Source organism: Dreissena polymorpha, chromosome 15 (genome assembly GCF_020536995.1).
Source record: "Dreissena polymorpha isolate Duluth1 chromosome 15, UMN_Dpol_1.0, whole genome shotgun sequence".
NCBI lineage: Eukaryota > Metazoa > Mollusca > Bivalvia > Myida > Dreissenidae > Dreissena > Dreissena polymorpha.
The window spans coordinates 23,039,101-23,063,944 of record NC_068369.1 but is presented as its reverse complement, the minus strand read 5'-3'; the positions used below and the strand labels follow the sequence as shown (position 1 = coordinate 23,063,944).

The 24,844-nt window shown below is 35.1% G+C and overlaps 1 protein-coding gene across 1 annotated transcript in view; it reads left to right on the top strand.

Annotated features, from left to right (window-relative positions):
• LOC127859611 (coiled-coil domain-containing protein 13-like) overlaps positions 1 to 24,844 on the top strand; it is a 46,583-nt gene that overhangs the window by 4,238 nt on the left and 17,501 nt on the right. The window contains exons 2-14 of the mRNA XM_052397113.1: positions 5,489 to 5,685; positions 6,041 to 6,109; positions 6,874 to 6,979; positions 8,575 to 8,728; positions 9,407 to 9,500; positions 10,085 to 10,204; positions 11,942 to 12,046; positions 13,152 to 13,310; positions 17,228 to 17,304; positions 18,038 to 18,137; positions 19,081 to 19,287; positions 23,861 to 24,036; positions 24,504 to 24,671. Of these exons, the coding sequence (XP_052253073.1) occupies positions 5,503 to 5,685; positions 6,041 to 6,109; positions 6,874 to 6,979; positions 8,575 to 8,728; positions 9,407 to 9,500; positions 10,085 to 10,204; positions 11,942 to 12,046; positions 13,152 to 13,310; positions 17,228 to 17,304; positions 18,038 to 18,137; positions 19,081 to 19,287; positions 23,861 to 24,036; positions 24,504 to 24,671 (1,718 nt within the window). The 5' untranslated portion in view covers positions 5,489 to 5,502. The remainder of the gene's footprint in view (positions 1 to 5,488; positions 5,686 to 6,040; positions 6,110 to 6,873; positions 6,980 to 8,574; positions 8,729 to 9,406; positions 9,501 to 10,084; positions 10,205 to 11,941; positions 12,047 to 13,151; positions 13,311 to 17,227; positions 17,305 to 18,037; positions 18,138 to 19,080; positions 19,288 to 23,860; positions 24,037 to 24,503; positions 24,672 to 24,844) is intronic.

Below are 24,844 nucleotides of genomic sequence, written 5' to 3'. Positions count from 1 at the left end.
CACATGGAGTGGACAAGGATCTGAGAATCAATGTGGCAACGGGAAAATTGGAGCGTATAGCACCAGACAGTAAGAACGAACAACGACATTGAAGGTATTTTTTACATATAAAGAACAACCTAGCAATTTATAATTTTCAAATGATAGTTATAATTTAAATATTATTATATAAAAACTAATATATATCATAGTTCACAACATATTTCTTTTTTCCAGGGTGGCATCGCTGAATCAACACTCGAGCAGGGCGTATCGACTTAGGATTTTACATGCTTGTCCCCCTGTTCCGCCGTGAGGCAGATACAGTGGACCTTACCATCCGCCTAGTGTTGAAACACACCCTGACTCGAGTGCACGGAAAAAATGCAAAGAAATGCGCGGGAAACAATTCTATATCTGGGAGAAATATGAAGATGACGAAATGATGACGACTCAACTGCCAAGAGCATGCAGTCATATCACCGGACTGGGACCAGACACAACCCATGACAACAGTCACAACATCCACGATGAAGAATTCTGAAATATAATATATCTGATTTGTATATATATAATATAGTATGCTGTTGTATTTTTATGCCCCTGAAGGAGGGCATATATAGTGATCGCACTGTCCGTCCGTCTGTCTGTCACACTTTGCGTTTAAGTTTCGAAAAATGCTCATTACTTCTATCTCCCTTGAGATGTAACCTTCATATTTGGTATGCATGTGTATAGTATAGTATGCTATTGTGTTTTTTGTATATATTTGTGTACTTTTGTATATGTGTCTTGAAACATTTACAAATATATATTATGTATGTATTCACTTTTGATATTGTTAATTTATAATATAAAAAAGGTAAAGTAAATCTTGTTTCGATTTTTGTGTGTGTCTTGTACTGACTATAATGTCAATTTATTGAAAATTTTGACTATATTTATTTATTTTATGCTTTCAGGTGGTTTATAAAGAAATATCAGAGAAGTAAAACTGATAATTTCACTGTTTCAAACAGTGAAAATTAACAGTGAAATTATTGATAATTTTCACTGTTAACTGTGAAATGACATCATTTTTTTACGAAATGACGTCATTATCCCAGTGAAATTCTTTAGTAAAACCATTTAACAATGTATATAAACGGTGAAAAAAAAGCATAAAATAAAAAGAAAATTTGTAAGATTAGGTGGAATATCGATTTTAATTTATATATATATATATTTTCTATGATCACTCGTGAATTAAAATCGATAATCCACAGAATCCAACAAATATCTTTTATGTAATCATTCTTGGTATTGTAAATTTATTATGTGAATCATGTAAATTGAATCTTAAACTGACATGAATATTGTTCATGTATTTTATTATGCCCATCCTCGAAGAAGAGGGGAAATATTGCTTTGCTCATGTCGGTCTGTCTGTCGGTCGGTCGGTCTGTCCACCAGGTGGTTGTCATACGATAACTCAAGAACGCTTGGGCCTAGGATCATGAAACTTCATAGGTACATTGATCATGACTCGCAGATGACCCCTATTGATTTTGAGGTCACTAGGTCAAAGGTCAAGGTCACGGTGACTCGAAATATTAAAATGGTTTTTGAATGATAACTCAAGAATGCATACGCGGCCAACAGGGCACACTCTGAACAATATTACTGAAGCAACTGGTCTGTAATCCTAAATCTATAATTATCAGTCCAATGAAACATCATCCTTTTAGTAAAACACAGTGGATCAGTAAAATTTTTATCAGAATATGAGATTTTTTGTATATATTTTGTATATTAAATATTGTGTTAATGTTTAATTTTGTTGATTAATATAAATATAAGCAGGACAGGGGAGGTAATTATTATAGGACACTATTATATCTTTCTTATATACAGGGGAAACTAATGCAATAAGTTTAAATTTATTGTTACAGCATTTGCCTCCCTTGTAATATATTTAAATTTTACCAAATGTAAGGCTAACTGCATTTTTGTAATGCATACTACTACTACTACTACTACTACTACTACTGCTGCTGCTGCTGCTGCTGCTACTGCTACTACTACTTACTACAACTACTACTACAACTACTACTACTACTACTACTACTACTACTACTACTCCACCACCACCACTCCCACCACCACCACCACCACCACCACAAAAAACGTATTCACACAATGGCTGCTACTACAACTTATAGCCCATATAGGGGGGCATGCATGTTTTACAAACAGCCCTTGTTAAAAATAAATCTTGAAATCGCAGAATACTTTTAGTCTGAATAAATAATCTTGAAATAAAACAATGTTGTTTTTACATTGAACAGATGTTATAATCAAAGGTGTGAAAGTTTCCCGTCATGATTCACACCTATACGGTATTATTCATCTCTATCCGCCTATATATTATCAGTGTGACGAAACGTCCAATGCCCTCCTAAACAAATATCAGTGGCACGGAACGTCCATCACCGGGACCCATCAGTTCAGTCTGAACTTGGCTGAACAGAATACTCATGTTAGTTGTTACAAATAACTCTTAGTTCTTCTCGAATGCTGTGAGCTTTTATGAGTAAATACGTTTAGCTCAGAGTTCTTCATGATAAAACAAAATTGCATGTAAAAAAAAATAGTCACGCGTTTGTCTATAAAATTTCAGTCTACCTTATACCTTGTAACAAACGCCTTAATTGTTACCAACTTCATCAATTTGCGTGTTTTTGTTGATAAATGCTCAAAACAAAAAGTTAATAAAAAAACGTAATCAAACCGAAAACTTAAATTTTAAATTGACAATTCAATCTATCTTTTGAAGGTTCCAGAGGTAGTTGGTTAACCTGATTGGTTGTTTAGACAAGAGATCTATCTTGTCATTAGGATTCCGAGGATAGTCAATCTGTACATAAGCATATTAATGCCCCCCTTCGAAGAAGAGGGGGTATATTGCTTTGCTCATGTCGGTCGGTCTGTCTGTCGGTCTGTCCACCAGGTGGTTTCCGGATGATAACTCAAGAATGCTTGGGCCTAGGATCATGAAACTTCATAGGTACATTGATCATGACTTGCAGATGACCTCTATTGATTTTGAGGTCACTAAGTCAAAGGTCAAGGTCACGGTGACCCGAAATAGTAAAATAGTTTTTGGATGATAACTCAAGAACGCATACGCGGCCAACAGGGCGAACTCTGAACAATATAACTGAAGCAACTGGTCTGTAATCCTAAATCTATAATTATCAGTCCAATGAAACATCATCCTTTGAGTAAAATAAAGTTGAACAGTAAAAATATTATCAGAATATGAGATTTTTTGTATATTTTGTATATTAAATTAATGTTTAATTTTGTTGATTAATATAAATATAAGCAGGACAGGGGAGGTAATACACTAGTATATCTTTCTTATATACAGGGGAAACAAATGCAATAAGTTTAAATTTCAAGTTTAATAAATAGAGGATATTTGTTCATGTCAGTGTGAGATCATTTGTTATTTTTTATGATCACATTTTATTATTACTTTGACAAAACAACACTTACCTGAATACCACAATGGATTTCACCCAACATACGCCCCTACCAGAATCCCCCTCCCCCCCCCCAACCTCGCCCCCCTCTTTTTTTTTTAAAACATCTAATAAATTACCACACCCCACATTATACCCCCCTCTTCACCCTCATCCCCCTCACCCCCCCATTTTTTTTAAACATCTATTAAATTATCACACACCCCATATTAGAACCCCCCTCTCACTCCCCCTTAACCCCCCCAACACCCCCCCCACCCCCCAATTTTTTTTTTTAAGACATCTTATAAATTTCCACACCCCACATTATACCCCCCTCTCACTCCCCCCTACCCCCCCCCCCACTCCCCCCCCCAAAAAAAAACATTTTTTACATCTAATAAATTACCCCACCCCACATTAATACCCCCCCCCCCTACCCCCCCCACCCCCCCACCCCCCAAAAAAAAAACAAACATTTTTTTTTAAACATCGTATAAATTACCACAACCCACATTATACCCCCCTCTCACCCCCCCACCACCCCTACCCCCCCCCCCCCCCCACCTCCCACCCCAATTTTTTTTTAAACATCTAATAAATTGCCATACAACATTATACCCCCTCTCAATCCCCCCCTTGGTCATGACTGGCAGATGACCCCTATTGATTTTCAGGTCACTAGGTCAAAGGTCAAGGTCACAGAGACTCGAAATAGTACAATGGTTTCCGGATGATAACTTACATTAGGTCAAAGGTCAAGGTCACAGTGACAAAAAACGTATTCACACAATGGCTGCCACTACAACTGACAGCCCATATGGGGGGCATGCATGTTTTACAAACAGCCCTTGTTTCAAAATGTAATACCCAATGTTTTCCATTGCTAAAACTTACACATTTTCATGAACTGTTGACATGTTTGAAACTTGGATTAATATCATTATTCTTCTAGCACACAGCATCAAGTAAGTTTTTTGTTTTAATTTGAGCATTAAGGATAAATTTATTATCTGTTTGTGTTTATAAATGCCAGAAAATAATTTAAATGTTGCTCATTTTATCTATTAAAGTGTTGTCTGGATTCCAGTCGGAAAACATGACATGTAAAAACTCCTTACTAGTTGCAATCCCAGCAACCTGGGGGGACCTTTGTTTATTAATAACATAATCAATATTTTTTAAACTGGTTTTCACTTATTAAGTTAAAGATTTTAAGGCCTATCCCAACCCTTTAATTGTGTGTTTGTTTGGAAATACCATTGAAATTCTCCCAGTGGTTACCTCCCGGTCATATAGGTGTCTCCTCATCAGATGGGTACTTTGGTCAAAATTTAAGGTAAATGTTTATGGTTAATCCAAAATGACAAGTTTTATGTAACATCCAAACTGCTTTCAACAAAGCTTTGATACTTGCAAGTTAGTTATAGACTTTTTATTAGTCTAACCTTCCCTATCAACCACGTTTGAATGGCGACAACCTGCCCATAACAACCACATTGATTTCCTCCCTAACAATTTCACTTTATATTTTACCTAAGAATAGCAGCACCCACCTGCAAACAATGAACAGCGACTGCCATTTTACGCTCCAAAAAGTCCATATTGATAGCTACAGACAACCATTACAACTATAACAATCAATGATTTCAAAACTTTCAATAAAACAAATGCCTCCATTGTTCTGTGTCACATGATAAACATCTTACCAGTGCACATGTCAGTTGCTATGGAGATATTGGCAAGTTACAGTTTACTCATCTTAATAGTAGTCCTTGATAAGACAGGTACAAATTATATATAAGTTTAAGTTAACCAAAATGTTTTCCAAGCGTAAGTTCTTGATGTTGGAAGAAGCGTGTTAAGATGATTAGTAACAGTATATTAGGCATAAGACACAGTTATAGACACAAAGCTTTGAAACCTGCATGGATGTTTTCGTTGAACTCTCTAAACACACCCACATCATATGACCTCATTTTAACCTTGTGTTAACCTTGCAGGTTCAAATGAAGTCATGGCAACAGCCGAGGACAATTTGCGGAACCAGTTTCAGCTCTTGCAGGACCAGCAACAACAAAAGTTGATGCGAAGGAAGCAGAGAAAAGAGGAGCAACAACGAGCAAAAACAGCATCTGTCATATCTATCACCACCCCAACAAACAATGCCTTTGGAGTTACAGATAATCTGGACCTTAAGGTTTTTTGTTTTTGTATATTATGTTATATGATCTCAATATAGTGGTTAAATTTTGGTTCCATTATTAATTTTAAACATATAAATTTGTTTTGTAAAGTAATGTCTGCAATTACCAGTATGATAAGTTTCATTTGGTTAGGCTTTGCAATTTTCTAGTACATCTAAATTAATATCATAATCATGTCTTATTTAATCAGCATTTTGACAAAGTAATATGTTATAATTGCGATTTATCAAAATTTTGTATATTAATTATTTAATCATGATGAATGTTGGCCTGTATATGAATTTTGCGATTATCCTATGCTGAATAAGATCAATAACAGACACAATATACTGTCTTGTTTTGTTCCAGCTTGCTCAGGCATCACAGAAAAGTTTTCTATCTGAGGAACTTGTAGACCATCTTCATGAACAAATTCGGGTAAATATTTATGTCCACCTTTGAAGAAGCAGTTGTATATTTTCTGCACCTGTTCATTGGTTAAGTCCGAAGTCCATTATTTCATGCTAAAAATCTAGAGAGCGCTTTGACCTACAATCTTGCACATTTTTATGATGGTTACTGTGGAGAAAAGGAAGTTGTCTTTTCCCTTTGGGTTCAAAAGGTCAAAGGTCAAGGTCACGTAGGATTTTCTTATTGAATTTGTTTTAGCATGTTATCTTGAGAATAATATGATTTGCGGTAGTGCAAATCGGACAGACTTTTTTTTTGTTACTTGGGAGAAAAGGAAGACGCATATTGAGTTTTAAGTCAACTTCAAGGCCACATGCTTATAACACAAAATGTAGTTTTGGCCCTTTATTTTGAGAACAATTTGGTCATGCAATATTGGAATAGTGTTACATGAGAGTAATTGTTTTTTGCTAGGGTTGGGATTCGTATCCGAAATCTTTAATTGGATAACTGTATCTAGTATTACAATATATAAGTAGTACCGCATACCTTTATAAGTAAACTGCAAAAGGCTACTTCTGATATTGCTCCCAACATTAAATCACTGTGAATACATTATTTAGTACTGTTAACTAAATAACAATCAAAAATATGATTCCCTTATTAAAATAATGTTTTTGCTAAGAAAAATATCAAAGTTGCAAAAGACGTAATTTATTTATAAAAGGCCAATTAAATTTTAAATGTGATTGGGCAAAGCACATGTTTTCAATCTTTTGGTCTTTTACCAGGAATTGAAAGATGAGAATGGGCGAGTGTACAAACTACTCAGTGAACGGGACTTTGAGTTGAGGAACCTGAAGAAGAAATGGGAGGAGGAGAAAGTAGCACTTGCAGGTAGACCATGTTGGCATCAGGTCAACTAACCTTACCGTGACATTTGATTGAAATGCAAGACACATGTCAACTGAAATTATCATGAGATTTTACAATAATAGGCATGGGGCTCATTGACTTTGTGAGAATCTGTTTTACACCTAATACAGATTTATCAGCTAACAGCGCATGTGTGCTAAGTACTACAGACTTTTAATTTTAGTATGAATGTTTTTGTTTAAGATCAGTTCTTTGTTGTACCCCTGCAAAGAAAGTTTGAAAGGGGATATGCAGAGTCACAATGTCAGTAGGTAGGTTGACCCTTTACCACTTAGATACATATTTTTACGCATCTGAAGTCCCTAAGAAAGTTAAATTTAATTAAAGACCTTTCTTACTAGAATCAAATTTAAAAGGCTTCATTTCCAACCCTTAGATACTGATGAGCAGCAAACAGCATAAAACCTGAACAGACTGCGAGTTACTCGCAGACTGTTCTGGTTTTATGCTGTTTGCACATTTTCACTTTGCTTCTGAGTGGAAAAGGGTCAAACAAGTGGTCAGTCTAACATGCATCAATCAAAACATGTACTTTAATAGCACTTGAGAGGTAAGAGGGAAATGCTCATGGTGCTAAGAAAATCAACATTAAGTTAAGATGTGTTATTGCATTGTATAAATTGAAAATGATTATTAATGAGTGGTGGAAACAGTATCTTGTAAACAGATTATCATGTAACACCTTTAGAAGAATATTTGCCTTTAATTCTCATAAATGCTTTAAAATAATATACGTTTCAAGAGTATTAAAACTATGTTACTTATAGGTAAGAACTCTTTATGCACAATGCAGAAATTCAGGGGAGGGGGGATGGTTGGTTAGTAAGATGGTAAAAGATACAGCATAATACAATTTATTGGGGGAAAAAACTTGTCATTAGTTTCTTGGTAAAAGTTATTATTAATTCCACACAGTATGTGTTACTTGAGTTGTTGTGACAGCAGAGGAATTGCATCCTCCTTTTTTGCCTTTCACCCTCATGGTGCTCCAAAGGTCTGCTTATAAGTTATAAATGCAACCTACTGTTGGTCTATTCCCCATTCCCATTACATATTGGAACTGGTAATTTAATAGTATTGGTATCTTTTTATGCCCCCGGTAGGGTAGCATATAGCAGTTGAAGTGTCCGTCAGTCTGTCCATCTGTCAGTCAGTCTGTCTGTCCATCCGAAAACTTTAACATTGCCCATAACTTTTGCAATATGGAAGATAGCAACTTGATATTTGGAACTTGATATTTGGCATGCATGTGTATCTCATTGAGCTGCACATTTTGAGTGGTAAAAGGTCAAGGTATCCTTCAAGGTCAAAGGTCAAATATGTGACTTCAAAGCGGCGCAGTAGGGGGCATTGTGTTTCTGACAAACACATCTTTTGTTTGATTATATTATGTTTTGAAAACGCATGCTGTTTAAACCATTGACTGGGCATCTTTAATCGTGCTGTAAATATTTTAGTATTTCGCAATCATAACAAGGATTCATGTTCATGCTAATTTTGGGGAACAAGTTTTATTAAAGATTTTTTGAATAATTTACTATTTTTGTTTCCTTCAGCCACTGGAGGGCCAGTTACAAACGAGACTGCAGGAACCAAAATAGTGGAGCTGTCAAAGCGGATAAGAGAAATGACTGCTGAGCTGGAGTCTGAGAAAACAAAGGGCAAACAACTCTCAAAGAAATGTCAGCAGTTGCAACAACAGGTCAACTTGTAAATTATACGTCATCAATACATACTATAGTCTGTAAGACTTACTGGTGATTGTTATAATGAACCTTAGTCTTAATTTTAATGAACGCAATAACGCATGTCTTGATGACTAATATGATTCTGCAATCTTTTGTTGAAGTTGTGTGATCACTCCATGTCACATAAAACCATAGTTGAAACTGTCGTTCACTCACTTGCTTGACTTTGGGAGAAAAGGTTAGAAAAATCTCAAATTTATCAATAAGGTTCTATGTAAAAGTCCCCACAGCAATTTATTAAAGTAAACAATGGGTCCTTAAAACAGTTACCTGCAGGGAGGTGTATCATTGTCATATTTACTATACACTGTTTGCATTTGTTGTTATTACCATAATCCTATCAAACAATTGTTGCCTTTAGGGCCTTCTTTGAAGAGTTTTTAAAAAATGAAGTAGAATTTTTATTGTTAATCAGTTGGCTCATCTGTATTTATGAAAACTTTTTTTATATTTAGTTCTACAATGATGTTTGATGTAGGTACAACAGAATATATACCATGGCTTCCTTTTGTTGAATTATTCAGGAATGCCATATTTCCACAAATGTACAGCATGTGCAAATTAATATAGCCTTTCATAGACTCATATTCAATATAATGTTTCATGGAATTTAAAAAATTGCGAGAATAGAATTTTGAAGGATGTTTTTTCAGGTAGCAGAATCAAATAAGAACTCTGACAACAAGTCAATAAGAGCTTCAACGATCAGTCTTAGATCAAGTATGGAAGAAAAGGTATATATGTTTTTATCTAGTGATTTCTGTTGATAACATTTAAGGTGGAAAGAAGATACCCCAACGACTAATAATACTCTAGACAAAAGATTGCCTTATAAGTGCATCAACTATTTAGAGGCAATATTTGTATTGCTTGAAATCTTAAAGTTTTAAGCTGTGTATACATTGAAGACTTAAAGATAAAATACAGTTTGGTCTATTGATTTTTGGCACAGTTATGGGCCTTTGACTTAACTGTTTATGCCTCCGAAGGGTGGCATATAATTTTTGAACAGTCCGTCCGTCTGTCTGTCTGTCAGTCAGTTTGTCGGTCTGTCCATCCGAAAACTTAACTCATGGAGCTGCACTTTTTGAGTTGTGAAAGGTCAAGGTCATCCTTCAAGGTCAAAGGTCAAATATATGGCTTCAAAGCGGCACAGAAAGGGGCATTGTGTTTCTGACAAACACATCTCTTGTTTTTCTAAAATTGCTGCTGTTTGGCTTCAAAGCGCAGTAGGGGAAATTGTGTTTCACAAACACAGGTCATGTTATTATTATAATAGATGGAAGAGATTGTTAATTTATTATTATTATTACTGTAGACAGAAGACCCAAATGAGATCAAGGTGCTACAAGACAAGCTGCGACAGATGGAGTCCAAGATGATAGACTACCGTAACAGCAACTCTACCCTCAAGCAGGAACTTCTAAAGGCCACAAAGGTATGTGGGCCGGTCTACAGAAATGTAAAGGCATTCTCTTTTCTATGACAAATCTATTGATGGCTGATTTCCTTCTCATGGCGTTTTGTATTTCCAAACGGGTTTTTTATATGTAAAGGGTGTGTGTTCAATTAATTATGTATCGTTGTTTGCTTTAATATGGTATAATGTCGGCATATTTCCAAATTGGGAAGATGATATAGAAGATATTTGTTGGTCTTAGTATAGTACGGAATTTAATCCAAGAGTGATAAGAGATTTATGTTTCCAAGTGTGTCATCTCAACAAGTGAAAATATTTATTTTTTCGCTGACCTTGAGTAGATAAAGAAGTTGATTATATAGTGATAAATAAAACACAATTTATTTATTATTTCACATGGAGTGGGAAGCATTAAACTTGCACTTGTTGGTCTGTACATATGTCCATCCTCAAGGTTGTGTTTTGAAGTCCTCTTTAAGTACTGGATAGATCTCGCTTAAACTTCTTCAGTTAATGTGAAGATGATGGTTAAGAAAGGAATTTTGGTTGCAACAAGTTTTGGCAGAATTATGACCCTCTGTCTGTTTTTCCATTATAGGATAATTAAACCCAATTTTTGTTGTTTTTAACTTTTCTGTAACAACTGGGTGAATTTTTCTCCAACTTTCACAGTTTAATGCGACCAATTTTAGTTGAATTAGGGCTTTTACTCTTTTTGTAGCCTGTAGAATATAGAAAGGGTTTGACTGTAACCAAACCCAGGATTTCCAGGTAGCAATGTTGGTGACACATTATTAGATTTTGCTTAGTTTATTTCACTGTCTGCCTAACTACAACAGTTTGTGTAAGACTAATTTCATGACAGTTAAATAATAATATTATTTCTCAAATTTGAGTACGGCATTTGAATAACTGCATGCATTTGGACCAGGAAAATGTGGTTACTAGTATTACCCTTATTCCCATGACAAACAACATTTATTGAAATGCCAACTGTGTAGTGGATATGATGTCTGGCTCGCCACCAGGAGTTCATGGGTTCGATCCCCACTGTGGGAGCAATCTTCATATCTCCCCATAGGTACTCAGTACTGATTCTACCCAGAAAACTTACTTGAGAGCATTTCAATAAGCTGTTGGCTTTTGAAAAAAAAGCTTAAATAAATAGGCTTTTGAGAGCATTTCAATAAGACGTTGGCTTTAAAAAAAAAAAAACTTAAATAAATAGGCTTTTAAGAGCATTTCAATAAGACGTTGGCTTTTGAAACAAAAAGCTTAAATAAATAGGCTTTTGAGAGCATTTCAATAAGACGTTGGCTTTTGAAAAAAAAAGCTTAAATAAATAGGCTTTTCAGAGCATTTCAATAAGACGTTGGCTTTTGAAAAAAAAAGCTTAAATAAATAGGTTTTTGAGAGCATTTCAATAAGACCTTGGCTTTTGAAAAAAAAAAGCTTAAATAAATAGGCTTTTGAGAGCATTTCAATAAGACGTTGGCTTTTGAAAAAAAAAGCTTAAATAAATAGGCTTTTCAGAGCATTTCAATAAGACGTTGGCTTTTGAAAAAAAAAGCTTAAATAAATAGGTTTTTGAGAGCATTTCAATAAGACGTTGGCTTTTGAAAAAAAAAAGCTTAAATAAACAGGCTTTTGAGAGCATTTCAATAAGTTGTTGGCTTTAGAAAAAAGAAAATCAAGCTCAAATAAATAGGTTTAAACTAAACAACATTTGTTGAAATTCTGTGTGTTGTATTCCAGGCTCTAGCCCAAGAGGTAGGAGATGGGATGAATGTTCAGGCCTGCCTCAACTCAAGCAGCAACTGGCGGGGCCGGGCACAGACCATACTGCAACTGCAACAAAAGGTATGCAGTAGTTTTCATTAGTTATCTCAAACGGAAAATTGACAAGTGCTTAACCCTTTCCCACTCAGAAGCAAAGTAAAAATGGCTATGTGCAAACGGCATAAAACCAGAACAGCCTGTGAGTATTTTGCAGTCTGTTCAGGTTTTATGCTGTTTACTACTCATCAGTATCTAAGGGTTGGAAATGAAGCCTTTAAAGCTTTATTCTAGTAAGAAATGTTTTTTAACCAGGTTTTCCGAAGGAAAAAACTGGTTATTAGATTGGCGAATGCGGGCGGGCTGGCTGGCTGGCTGGCTGGCTGGCTGGCTGGCTGGCTGGCTGGCTGGCTGGCTGGCTGGCTGGCGGGCTGGCTGGCGGGCGGGCGGAACAAGCTTGTCCGGGCCATAACTATGTCGTTCATTGTCATATTTTAAAATCATTTGGCACATTTGTTCACCATCATTGGACGGTGTGTCGCGCGAAATAATTACGTCCATATCTCCAAGGTCAAGGTCACACTTTGAGTTCAAAGGTCAAAATTGGCAATAAATGAGCTTGTCTGGGCCATAACTATGTCATTCATTGTGAGATTTTACAATTATTTGGCACATTTGTTCACCATCATGGGACGGTGTGTCGCACTTAAGAATCACGTCAATATCTCCAATGTCAAGGTCACCACAACTTAAAATAGATTTATTTTGAAACAAACTTACAAAGGGGGTTAATTTTGTTTGTTCATTTCAAAAGTTCAGTTTGAGTTGTCTCCCTTAATCAGATTTTTTTTCACAATGAAAACCTGGTTTTGTGACAATTTTGTCCCTTGTTATTAAATAAAACTTTCTGAGGGAGTACAAATGTGTCAAAATACGTTTAGTGGTAAAGGGTTCAACTGATTCAGCTTTTGCACTGGCATGATTAATTTGAGTCAATTACTAGTTTCCATGGAGAGGAATATAGGTGTCCTTATTCCTGTCCAAATCTTGTTCCCAAGACAATTAAAAATTAAAAAAGAACTTAACCCTTTACCACTTTGATACGTATTTTGACACACTTGCAGTACTTCCCCCCCCCCCCCCCCATGGCTGATGCACTCTATATCGTATACCTATATCATTACCCCAGAATGATGAGCTAAAGCAGGAGTTACAGCGACTGCAGGGTACCGGTGATGGTATAAACCTGGAAGCAGAGATGCTGGGAACCAAGAAGCGCAGCAGTGCGGTGGACCGTCACAAGGATCAGCTCAAGAAGCTGGACAAGGAGAAGAAGGAGGCTCAGGAGGTGGGAGAAAGGGGCCAAATTAAAATTAATTCTAGTCCTGTTTTCAGAATATGTATTGACAACATAAAACTGCCATGAAAACTGTTCCTAAAAATGCCAAAGATGGCACTATTTTCTCCAAATAATGGGCATCGAGCCCCATTTGTAATAGGTAACATCAGACTTGCAATTATATCTTTTATCCAACCAAAAAGCATGAAACGACAAAATAAACCATCATGGAATATTATTTTTACCCCATTCACAAACATTGCACACAGCACACAGTCATAATCTAAGGACAATATTTTTATGCCCCCCTTAGAAGAAGAGGGGGTATATTGTTTTGCTCAATTCGGTCCGTATGTCCGTCCGTCCACCAGATGGTTTCCAGATGATTACTCAAGAACGCATCAGCCTAGGATCATGAAACTTCATAGATACATTGATCATGACTCGCAGATGACCCTTATTGATTTTGAGGTCACTAGGTCAACGGGTCAAGGTCACGGTGACCCGAAATACTAAAATGGTTTCGGATGATAACTCAAGAACGCTTATGCCTAGGATCATGAAACTTCATAGGTACATTGATCATGACTCGCAGATGACCCCTATTGATTTTCAGGTCCCTAGGGCAAAGGTCAAGGTCACTGTGACCCGAAATAGTTAAATGGTTTCCGGATGATTACTCAAGAACGCTTATGCCTAGGATCATGAAACTTCATAGGTACATTGATCATGACTCGCAGATGTCCCCTATTGATTTTCAGGTCACTAGGTCAAAGGTCAAGGTCACGTTGATTCAACTTAGAAAAATGGTTTCCGGATGATACTGTAAAACCATTAAATTTCGTGTGGTACGAATTTTAGTGGATTTCGTTGTTCTGCTGAACCACAAATTAAAGTTTCAGGGCACTAGGTCAAAGGTCAAGGTCACAGTGCCAAAAAACGTATTCACACAATGGCTGCCACTACAACTGACAGCCCATTTGGGGGGCATGCATGTTTTACAAACAGCCCTTGTTTCAAAGACAAGATTGTACGTAGTTTGTAATATTCAGATGTGTTATGATCCCCCGCCATAGACGGAGGGATATTGTTTTGGTGTTGTCCGTCTGTTCGTCTTTCCGTCCTTTTGTCCTTGGAAGTGCTTTGGCGGATTTCATTGAATCTTGGTATGAGTATATAAATGGATAAGAGGATGATGCACGCCAAATGGAATTGTACACCATCTGTTAATAACGGAGTTATGGCCCTTTGTATCTTGAAAAAATGCTTTTTGTGTGTGTCCGGAGCCATATCTTGGAAGTGCTTTGACGGATTTCATTGAAAATAGGTAGGAGTATATATATATATATGAATAAGAGGATGATGCACGTTGGCATTGTCCATACGTCCAGACAACTTTTTGTGTCCAGAAGTATATTGGCAGGGGATATCAATTCAACGAATTTGCTTGTTAGCTCACCTGAGCGATAGCTCGAGGTGAGCTATTGTGATCACTCAGCGTCCGGCGTCCGTCCGGCCGTCTGTAAACAATTTGTAAACATCTTCTTCTACTAAACCATTGAGCCAATTTCAACTAAATTTCATGTGGAGCATCCCTAGGTCATGGGAAAAAAGAATTGTTAAAAAAAATTTGATTGCATAACCAAGATGGCCGCCATGACCATATATGGTAAAAACCTTAAAAAATCTTCTTGTCAGAAACCGCTCATCAGATTTTCAAAAAATTCCACAGGGATGACCTTTGAGGGCTCCCCTGAAAAAGTTGTTCAAAGAAATTTGATTCGTCAAAAAACATGGCCGCAGGAGCTCGTTGAACTTTGCATGTTTATTCGTTTTTGCCTATTTTGTGAAAACTTTCAAAAATCTTCCACATTTTTTGTCCGATCCTTTCCAAATTTGCACAGTGTCTTTATATCAATGAGGACACGAACCCTACAAAAAATAAGCATTATTGGTCCATGAAGTACAGAATTACCTCCCCTTGAATTGAGAAAATGGTGTTTATGCAATAAAGTACAAATTTTTCATCCAATTCTTTCCAAACTTGTAAGGATTTAGCATGGTTCAAACAAGGGAAACAACTACGGTTTATGCATGTTCTTTTATTACAGATTTGCCTCCCTTTAATTCATTCAAAATCTCATTTTACAGCAGAGATTCCAAATCTGACCTGTAAATGAGCCCCATATTTACTGCCGGTGCTATGTTACCTTTTCCCATTTGATCATTCTTAAGTGTTGGTCTTGTAATGCTGCTACTGCTACTGCTACTACTACTACTACTACTACTACTACTACTACTACTACTACTACTACTACTACTACTACTACTTCTACTACTACTACCACTACTACTACTACTACTACTACTACTACTACTACTACTACTACTACTACTACTACTACTACTACTACTACTACTACTACTACTACTACTAGTACTACTACTACTAGTACTACTACTAGTACTACTACCACCACCACCACCACCACCACGTCTACTATTACTACTTCTACTACTACTGCCACTACTACTACTACTTTTACCACTACTACTACTACTACTACTACTACTACCACTACTACTACTACTACTACTACTACTACTTCTACTACTACTTCTACTACTACTACTACTACTACTTCTACTACTACTACTACTACTACTACTACTACTACTACTACTACTACTACTACTACTACAACTACTACTACTACTACTACTACTACTACTACTACTACTACTACTACTACTACTACTACTACACCACCACCACCACCACCACCATTCACAGTGACAAAAAACGTATTCACACAATGGCTGCTACTACAACTTATAGCCCATATAGGGGGGCATGCATGTTTTACAAACAGCCCTTGTTTCTATGGGATTTTAACCAAAACTGTTCATGTTTATCTCCGACACATATTTTTAGGTCACCTGTCATGAAGTGACACGGTGAGCTTATGTGATCGTGTGATGTCCGGCGTCCGTTGTGCGTGCCTGCGTGTGTCCGTGCGTCCGTCCGTCAACAATTTGTTTGTGTAGACAGTAGAGGTCACAGTTTGCATCCAATCTTGATGAAATTTGGTCAAAATGTTTATCTTGATGAAATCCGGTTTGGGATTGTATTTGGGTCATCTGGGGTCAAAAACAAGGTCACTAGGTCAAATATTAGAACAACCTTCTGTAGACAATAGAGGTCACAGTTTTCATCCAATCTTTATGAAATTTGGTCAGAATGTTTATCTTGATGAAATCTGGGTTGGGATTTTATTTGGGTCATCTGGGGTCAAAAACTAGGTCACTAGGTCAAATCATAGAAAAACCTTGTGTAGACATTAGAGATCACAGCTTTCATCCAACCTTTATGAAATTTGGTCAGAATTCTTGATGAAATCTGGGTGGGATTGTATTTGGGTCATCTGGGGTAAAAATCTAGGTCAAATAAATAGAAAAACCTTGTGTTGACAATAGAGGTCACAGTTTTCATCCAATATTTATGAACTGTGGTCAGAATGTTTATCTTGATGAAATCTGGATTGGGATTGTTTTTGGGTCATCTTGAGTCAGGAACTAGGTCACTAGGTCAAATCATAGAAAAACATGTGTAGACAATAGAGGTCATAGTTTTCATCTGATCTTAATGAGTCAGGTGAGCGATTCAGGGCCATCATGGCCCTCTTGTTTTCATTAATATTTCTAATCAAATGAAAGACTGAAATCAATTTTTTTATAATACATGTATTACATAGAATGCATGGCATATGTTAAATATGGATTAGTGTATTTGCTCAGAATATAAACAGTACACCACATGTGGCCCTGGGTTAAAGTTTTCAAAGACTCACTTTATTTATTTAAAACTAATATTATTCTCAGTATTTACCAAATTAAATGCAACTCAGATGACATTATTTTTGAAGAAAATGGCTGCTGAAAAAGAAGCCCTGGAGGAAGAAAATTTTGCATTAAAGCACAAACTGGAGGTGTCCAAAACAAGGTAAATGTAATTCTAGCTTCCATGGTGATGAAAGTACTGACAGACATCACTTCAACTTATCTATAGTACCAATACAGAGTTTGCCTTGCTCAATGGAACCAATCAGTAAAGAAGGTTTTTCAAATCATGATAGAGTGGATTTAATTTGTATTGTAGAAGTAGAAGTTTTGAGCCAATTATTATCAAAATGCCCTTCTTGTTTATTTTCTCACATGAGTATAAAATACTTGGTTAAACTATTGTCCCACATCTTTTTCTTTAAATAATCTCTCTGAAATTAACTAATGGAATTTGCAGTGAGTAGGCAGGAATGTTCCTGGTTTGTCCATTTACGAAGTCCTACTTTTCAAAGGAATCGATTTAAAATTTGTTTCCTTTTTAAAAATAGCTATAAAAAACTACCATTATGCCTCAAGAATCTTCTTTGAGACTAATGGCTGGATTTCAAAATGGTAATGCCAATAGAAAGCGATACAGTTAACTCTTAGAAATTTAATTAAAAAAAAAACACGAAAAACTTTTTTCTTAATGATCGCTTATATGGTTCAGAGATAAATAAACATCAATATTTATTGGATGGCCCTTTATTTTGTAACACTATCTTTGTTTTGTATACAACATATCCTGTCTATTTGCTTGTCTTTGCAACAAGCCATATTCAGGTTGTTTGAGACCCACAACGGCCATTTGTGTCCAGCTCAGATTGATTGCAACATTTGTTGTCATATTTCAGAAACCAGGTTCTAAGCAATGAAATCAAGTCACTAAAGAAGGAAGTCCCTCAACTCTTGCAAAAAAATGAACATGACAATGAACTCATTGAAGCTTTAATGGTAAGAAACATCAAGTTCCACCTAGTTTCATTGCAAAAGTGTGTTTTGCCTTCAAAGTTATTTAGGCTGATTGGAAATTGTATAATAAATTGTTTGCTCTCCCTTTGTTCCAACTAGTTCTGGTAAGTAGACACTAAAAGGTTATTGCGCCAGTCCAAGTGTCTGAAACATCGTTCTGTATGTTGAAGTGTTTTGTGATGTGTGTTAAAGTGCATTGTTATGTGTTTTAAAGTGTTTTGCTATGAGTGGTTAAGATTAAAGTGCTTTGTTATGCGTGTAAAAGTTAAGGATGGGAATGAATACTGAAAATGAGATTTGAATATTCATTTTTTATTATTCGAATATATTAGATTTTTTAACGTAAGATTCAAATGTCTGAACTTATGAACGTCTGAAGTAAAGTAAATTTCCTATTTGGCACAAATACCATTAGTAATTTAAATTCAGCTTTTATAACGAAAATAGAGATATCATTTTTGAAAATGATAATTAATTATTATATTCTTCATTTTCACTTAATTCTTTAAAATATAAAGCATTTAATGACAAACGTCAATACATGCCAAAATCTGTGAAAAGGTCCCTCAAAATTAATACCTTAAATAAGATATTTCCAGTACACAGAATGTCGTTATCCTCATGTATTTCTCTGTACCATTTGAGCGTGTAAAATAAGTCTGAACAGGGAAGGGTGGCATTGTGAATTGATTTGAATTGCATTAACTCTATTGTAAATGTATCAAGAAAAAAAGCAAGTTTGAAATAAACACTCTGGAGTCTAAATAAATTGATACTTATTCCAAATAAAATTACCATAAGTGGTTGATATTTTAATAACTTAATTCTTATTACATAATAATGGATTTAATATATGAATATAGTTAGTAAAATTTCTGGTCATTTTAAGTGAACACATACCACTATCTGAAGTCCTGTGTTACAGAGAGAGCAGACCAAGCTCCGCCAACAGCTCGACGAGGCCCAGAGGAGCCAGCACAACATACGTCTGGAGCAGCAGAACAAACTGAACGAGATCCAGGCCAAACAGCAGCACGAGAACAACGTGGTGGAGCAACTCAAGGTCATTGTGTCCGACAGGGAGATGAAGGTGAAGGTGCTGGAGAACGAGATACAACAGCTGAAACTTGCGGTGAGTGTCGAATTATCTGTTGTACTTTGTGTGTGGTTTGTTAGGCCCCCTACGTGCTAAGAATTGTTAATGGACATTCTGTGTTGGATGATTTTTTAACTGTAACCCCTGATAGTGGATGTACATATGGCTCAAAAGTATTAAGTTGCGACTACTTTTTGGGGGGATTGAGGGTTTCATGCATTGATGACCTATTTCTAGGTTTTTCTTTTGATAAATTATGGTTGTTGGTTAAAAGAACCATACATATGTAGATTCATACAAGTAAAGATACCTCTACAAAAACAAAAAATTAAAACTTATAAATCTACTAAAATATTTAGGAATACAAAATGTTAAAAACCAGGTTATTTATAGATTTTATGGCCTTGATACTTTTGTCTTACAAGTTATAGAATAACTTGAATGAATATGACAATTTAAAAAAAATTTATAATGAAATAAGCAATAAAAGACAAGTGTCTGGATAGCAAAATAAAAAGCAATTAAGATATTTGAGTTTATTGATATCAGAAAAAAAAAACTTTTGGTATTTTCTGAAACAGTTTAAAAAAAATACAGAGATCATTTCTTGCTGACAGTAAGATAAAGTGAAAATTTATATTTTTTTTCTTTGCATTTATTCCAATATATATGTCATGATGAAATGTTTACTATATTTGTACATACACATCACTTTTGCATCGAACACCAAATCATGGAAAAATTCCATTGACCTATATCTTATAACAGAAATCAACTGGACATGTTTGAAAATAGAAACTAACTGGACAAGAACACACAAATTATCAGTAACATCACCCTCCACATTTTTAAATGATTAAATTATGCACTTTGAATGTAAAAGGGCTAAACAATAAAGATAAACGTATAAAAATCTTCAAATGGTTAGACGAAAAAAAATATAGCATATGCCTATTACAAGAAAGTCACTTGACACACACTTTAGCACAAACCTTAAAAGATGAATGGGACGGAGACATCTATCTCAGTGGACAACACACTAATAAACAAGGCATTGCCTTTCTGATAAAAAATACTATTGGGATGACAGTCGATAACTTTAATGAAATAATAGTTGGCAGACAAGCAAGTATAGATATCAAAATACACGAAACACAATTAACATTAATGAACGTTTACGGCCCTAACATAGATGATTCCTCTTTTTATGAAACATTACAATCCTTCATAATTAATAACCAAGATAAAAACATTATAGTCGGTGGTGATTTCAATACTGTTCTTAACCCATTATTAGATAAAAAGAAGGGAAACCTTTATACTCATCCTAAAAATAGAAACTTTTTGAATAACATAATTGATAATTACAATATGTTAGACATCTGGCGTACAATAAATCCAAACGAAAGCAAATTCACCTGGCACTCAAACACAAAACCAACAATATTTTGTAGATTAGACTACTTTTTAATATCTGAGTCACTTTGCAACATAATTGACACATGTAGCATAAAACCAGGATTTATGACTGATCACTCTCTAGTCGAACTTAAACTACACAAAATACAACCTGAGAGAGGCCCAGGATACTTTAAAATTAATACCAGCATCTTATTAGATACACAATATCAAGCGCAAATAAAACAAGAAATATTCAATACAGTTCAAGATAATAAAGATGCAAACCCAAACACCTTATGGGAAGTAATTAAAGGAAATATACGTAACACAACAATCAGATACACATCATTTAAACAAAAAGAAACACACAAACTTGAAGCTGAAACCATCAAAATCATTGAAACACTTGAAAAACAAATGCATGAAAAAACAAACGATACAACCGATATTGAAAATGAAATAACATCAAAAAAACAAGTATTAGAAGGAATTTATCATACACATCTGAATGGAGTAATACTACGAGCACGTGCTCAGCATGTTGAACACAATGAAAAAAATACAAAATACTTCGCAAACATTGAAAAACGTAGAAGTGAACAAAAAACGGTACACAAATTAGTAGTCAACGGCGAAGATATAACAAACAGAACTCAAATACTAGAAGAACAACGTCTATTTTTCGAAACCCTCTATAAACGAAAACATGTTGAAAATAACACCCTTTTTAAAAATACACATCATGCTTTAAATCAAGAGGAAAAACTATTGTGTGACGGATTACTCAATGAATATGAATGTGGATTAGCACTAAAAGAAATGCAAAACAACAAAAGTCCAGGATCTGATGGCATTACAATTGAGTTTTATAAAATATTCTGGAATGATATCAAAATACATTTAATTAATTCACTGAACTATTCATTTAACAACGAAAACTTAACAATGCTTCAAAAACAAGGTATAATATCACTCATTCCAAAACCTGAAAAAAACCTAGAATCCTTATCAAACTGGCGCCCGATTAGTTTACTAAACAATGATTATAAAATTGCAACTAAAAGTATATCAAACAGAATTAAAAAAGTATTACCATCAGTCATTTCAAGATCTCAATCTGGTTTTATTAAAGGACGATACATTGGTGAAAATGTACGTCTGATACAAGAATGCATAAATTACTTCAACCAACCAAACAATGCTGGCCTCATCTTCTTTGCAGACTTTGAAAAGGCTTTCGATTCACTAGACCATTCGTTCATGTTCTCTTGCTTAGAAAATATGAATTTCGGTGAAAGTCTAATTAAATGGGTAAAACTATTTTGTACCGATATTAACAGTATAATAATTAACAATGGCTTCTTCTCAAACAGTTTTAACATCGAACGAGGGGTACGACAAGGATGTCCCCTCTCATCCTCACTATTTATTATATGCATCGAGTATCTATCACACTATATCCAATCAAATGAACATATAAATGGAATATCGCTAGAACCTGACGAAGAAATTAAACAGTCCCTATTTGCTGACGACGCAACTTATTTTTTAAATGACAGTATTGACTCGTTCAATAATCTTATAGAATCACTTACCCTTTTTGGAATGGCATCGGGTCTTAAACTTAACAAAAGTAAATGCACTGTGCTACGAGTAGGTAAATTTAAACAAAGTAATATTCAACTTAAAAAAGAAATGAAATTCCACTGGACATCAGATGAAGCAACAACGTTAGGAATAACCTTTACAAACAATGAAAATGAAACCATTCTAAAAAACATACTGCCTAAATTACAAAAATTTAAAAATTGTTTAAAATCATGGCAGCATCGTAAACTTACGCTAATCGGAAAAAACACAGTGTTGAAAACGTTTGCACTCCCTAAATTAATTTATACACTAACAGTTCTCCCAAACCCACCAAATGATATTATTAAAGATATACAATCAGAAATATTTAATTTCATATGGGACGGTAAACCTGATAAAATTAAGCGAACTCAGTTAATTCAATCAGTAGAAAATGGAGGTATCCAATTAACGGACATCGACTCATTCTTGAATGCAATCAAATGCAGCTGGGTTAAAAGATATCTAGATAATACCAATACAAGTAAATGGAAATTATTCTACCAGGAAATCCTAAAAAAATATGGTGACTCCTTACTTTTTGAATGTAACATCAGCAATACCATTTTGCATGAAATTGCAAACGAAAACATATTTCTGTCTCATGTTTTATCAGCATGGACTAATGTTACTCATAATCTAGAAACCCAAATCACCAGTAAAACTATTTTATGGAACAATAAAGACATAACCTCAAACAATAAGACCTTTTTCTATAAACATTGGTTTGAAAAAAACATTGAATATGTCGACCAATTGTACGATTACAGAATAAAAGACTTCTACTCTTTTGAGAATATATGTTATATATACGGAATACCTTCGGGCAATTTCCTAATGTATTACACATTAATTAAAAGCATACCCATACATATTAAATCTACAATTAATACAAAAAACACACCATGTACTCAAACATCATTCACGGAAAACATACTTGCAAAACAAAACAAAACAAACAAAATATTTTACAAACTTCAAATTAAACACCCTGCAGAAAACTCCAAGATTCAAAATAAATGGCAAAGCCTTCTTCGAGAACAAGAATTTAATTGGAAACAAATATTTATCATGCCATATAAAACAACTATTGATAGCACACTGAGAAATTTTCAATATAAATATGTCCATAGAATCATAGCTACAAATAAATACCTTTAGCTTCAAATACAAAAAACAAATACCTACTTTCAACTGTTTTATAAACTATTTAAAACTAAAGATCCAAATTGAAAAACAAATAGCCCTCAACAACGATAAACTTCATATTTTTGAACAAAAATGGAAACGCATAAACTTTCATAACCCAGTCCAGTTGTCTTCTACCTAACTCTAGTAATAACAGCATACACCACATGCAACCAAAGCAAAACAAAACAGTATATCCTAGCATATCATGTACAATATGTGTTTGACATTATTACTGTTGTATTATACCACTTTTGTTCTTGCTTATGCACATATTTACATTGTATGTTTTATATTGAATAAAAAAAAAAAGATAAAGTGAAAATGTATCACCTTACTATAAGTGAAGTGAGGATCAATACAAAACTTGTTCAATTTCCTGTATTTTCAGCACATGCAAAGGGCACAGGCCAACCGGCTGTTCAACACCAGTCAGGATGTGTCCCAGCTGCAAGGTGTCACACCGGTTCCCATCCAGAACGTCACAATTGACAGTCGACCTTCCACAGGGTTTGAGACCATTGACCTTCAGTACCAGGTCGGGAATGAGACACCACCAGAATCCAGGTAGCCTAAATTTTGTATGTTTTATGTTTCATATGTTTGCCACAGATGTTTACACATGTTTACCAATAATATTAGTAATTGGTTTGTGCAATATACTATTTACTGCATCATCCGTAATGTACATTAATGAAAACTTCCATAAACTTGCAACAATGTCATTGTCACAAAGTCAGTTTATATGTAGATTGCAGAAAGTTTCACTCTAAGTTCATGTATCATCATAAAGACAACCTATTAGTTGTGATTATATATAGAATCTATACAATAAAAATAAAAGTGTTTTTATTTCCACCTTAACTGGTATAATACTGCTAATTTATTGTGATGATCAGTAGGAAAATGATAAAATATTTAATACCCTTATTTTCTCGAACAATCACCATCAATCCCTTATTTTGATAAGTGAGGAAATGTTTTATATTGTCTAATTTCATTTTTTTTTGTCATTAATTAAATCCTATTTCTAGAATCTCCCATGTGAATGGCATGGAGATGCCTGCCCCTCCGTCGCGCTCCAACACCCTAGGAGATCTCCATAAGCCTCCCTCCAGGGGCCAGTCTCGGGCCCATTCCCGTAGTAACAGACCCCCGTCTGGAAACCGGCCTCCATCAGCTGGCAGGTCTGCAGGGGACAGGTATACCTTATTGCATGAGCTTTTAAAGGAAGTCATTTATTAACAAAAATCCAATTTTGGCGAAAAGTGTCGTCCCTGATTAGCCTGTGCGGACTGCACAGTCAATCTGGGACAGCACTACGCACACAAATTAAGCCCTGTTTTCCCAATACAGTGCTCATAGGAGTTCTGTT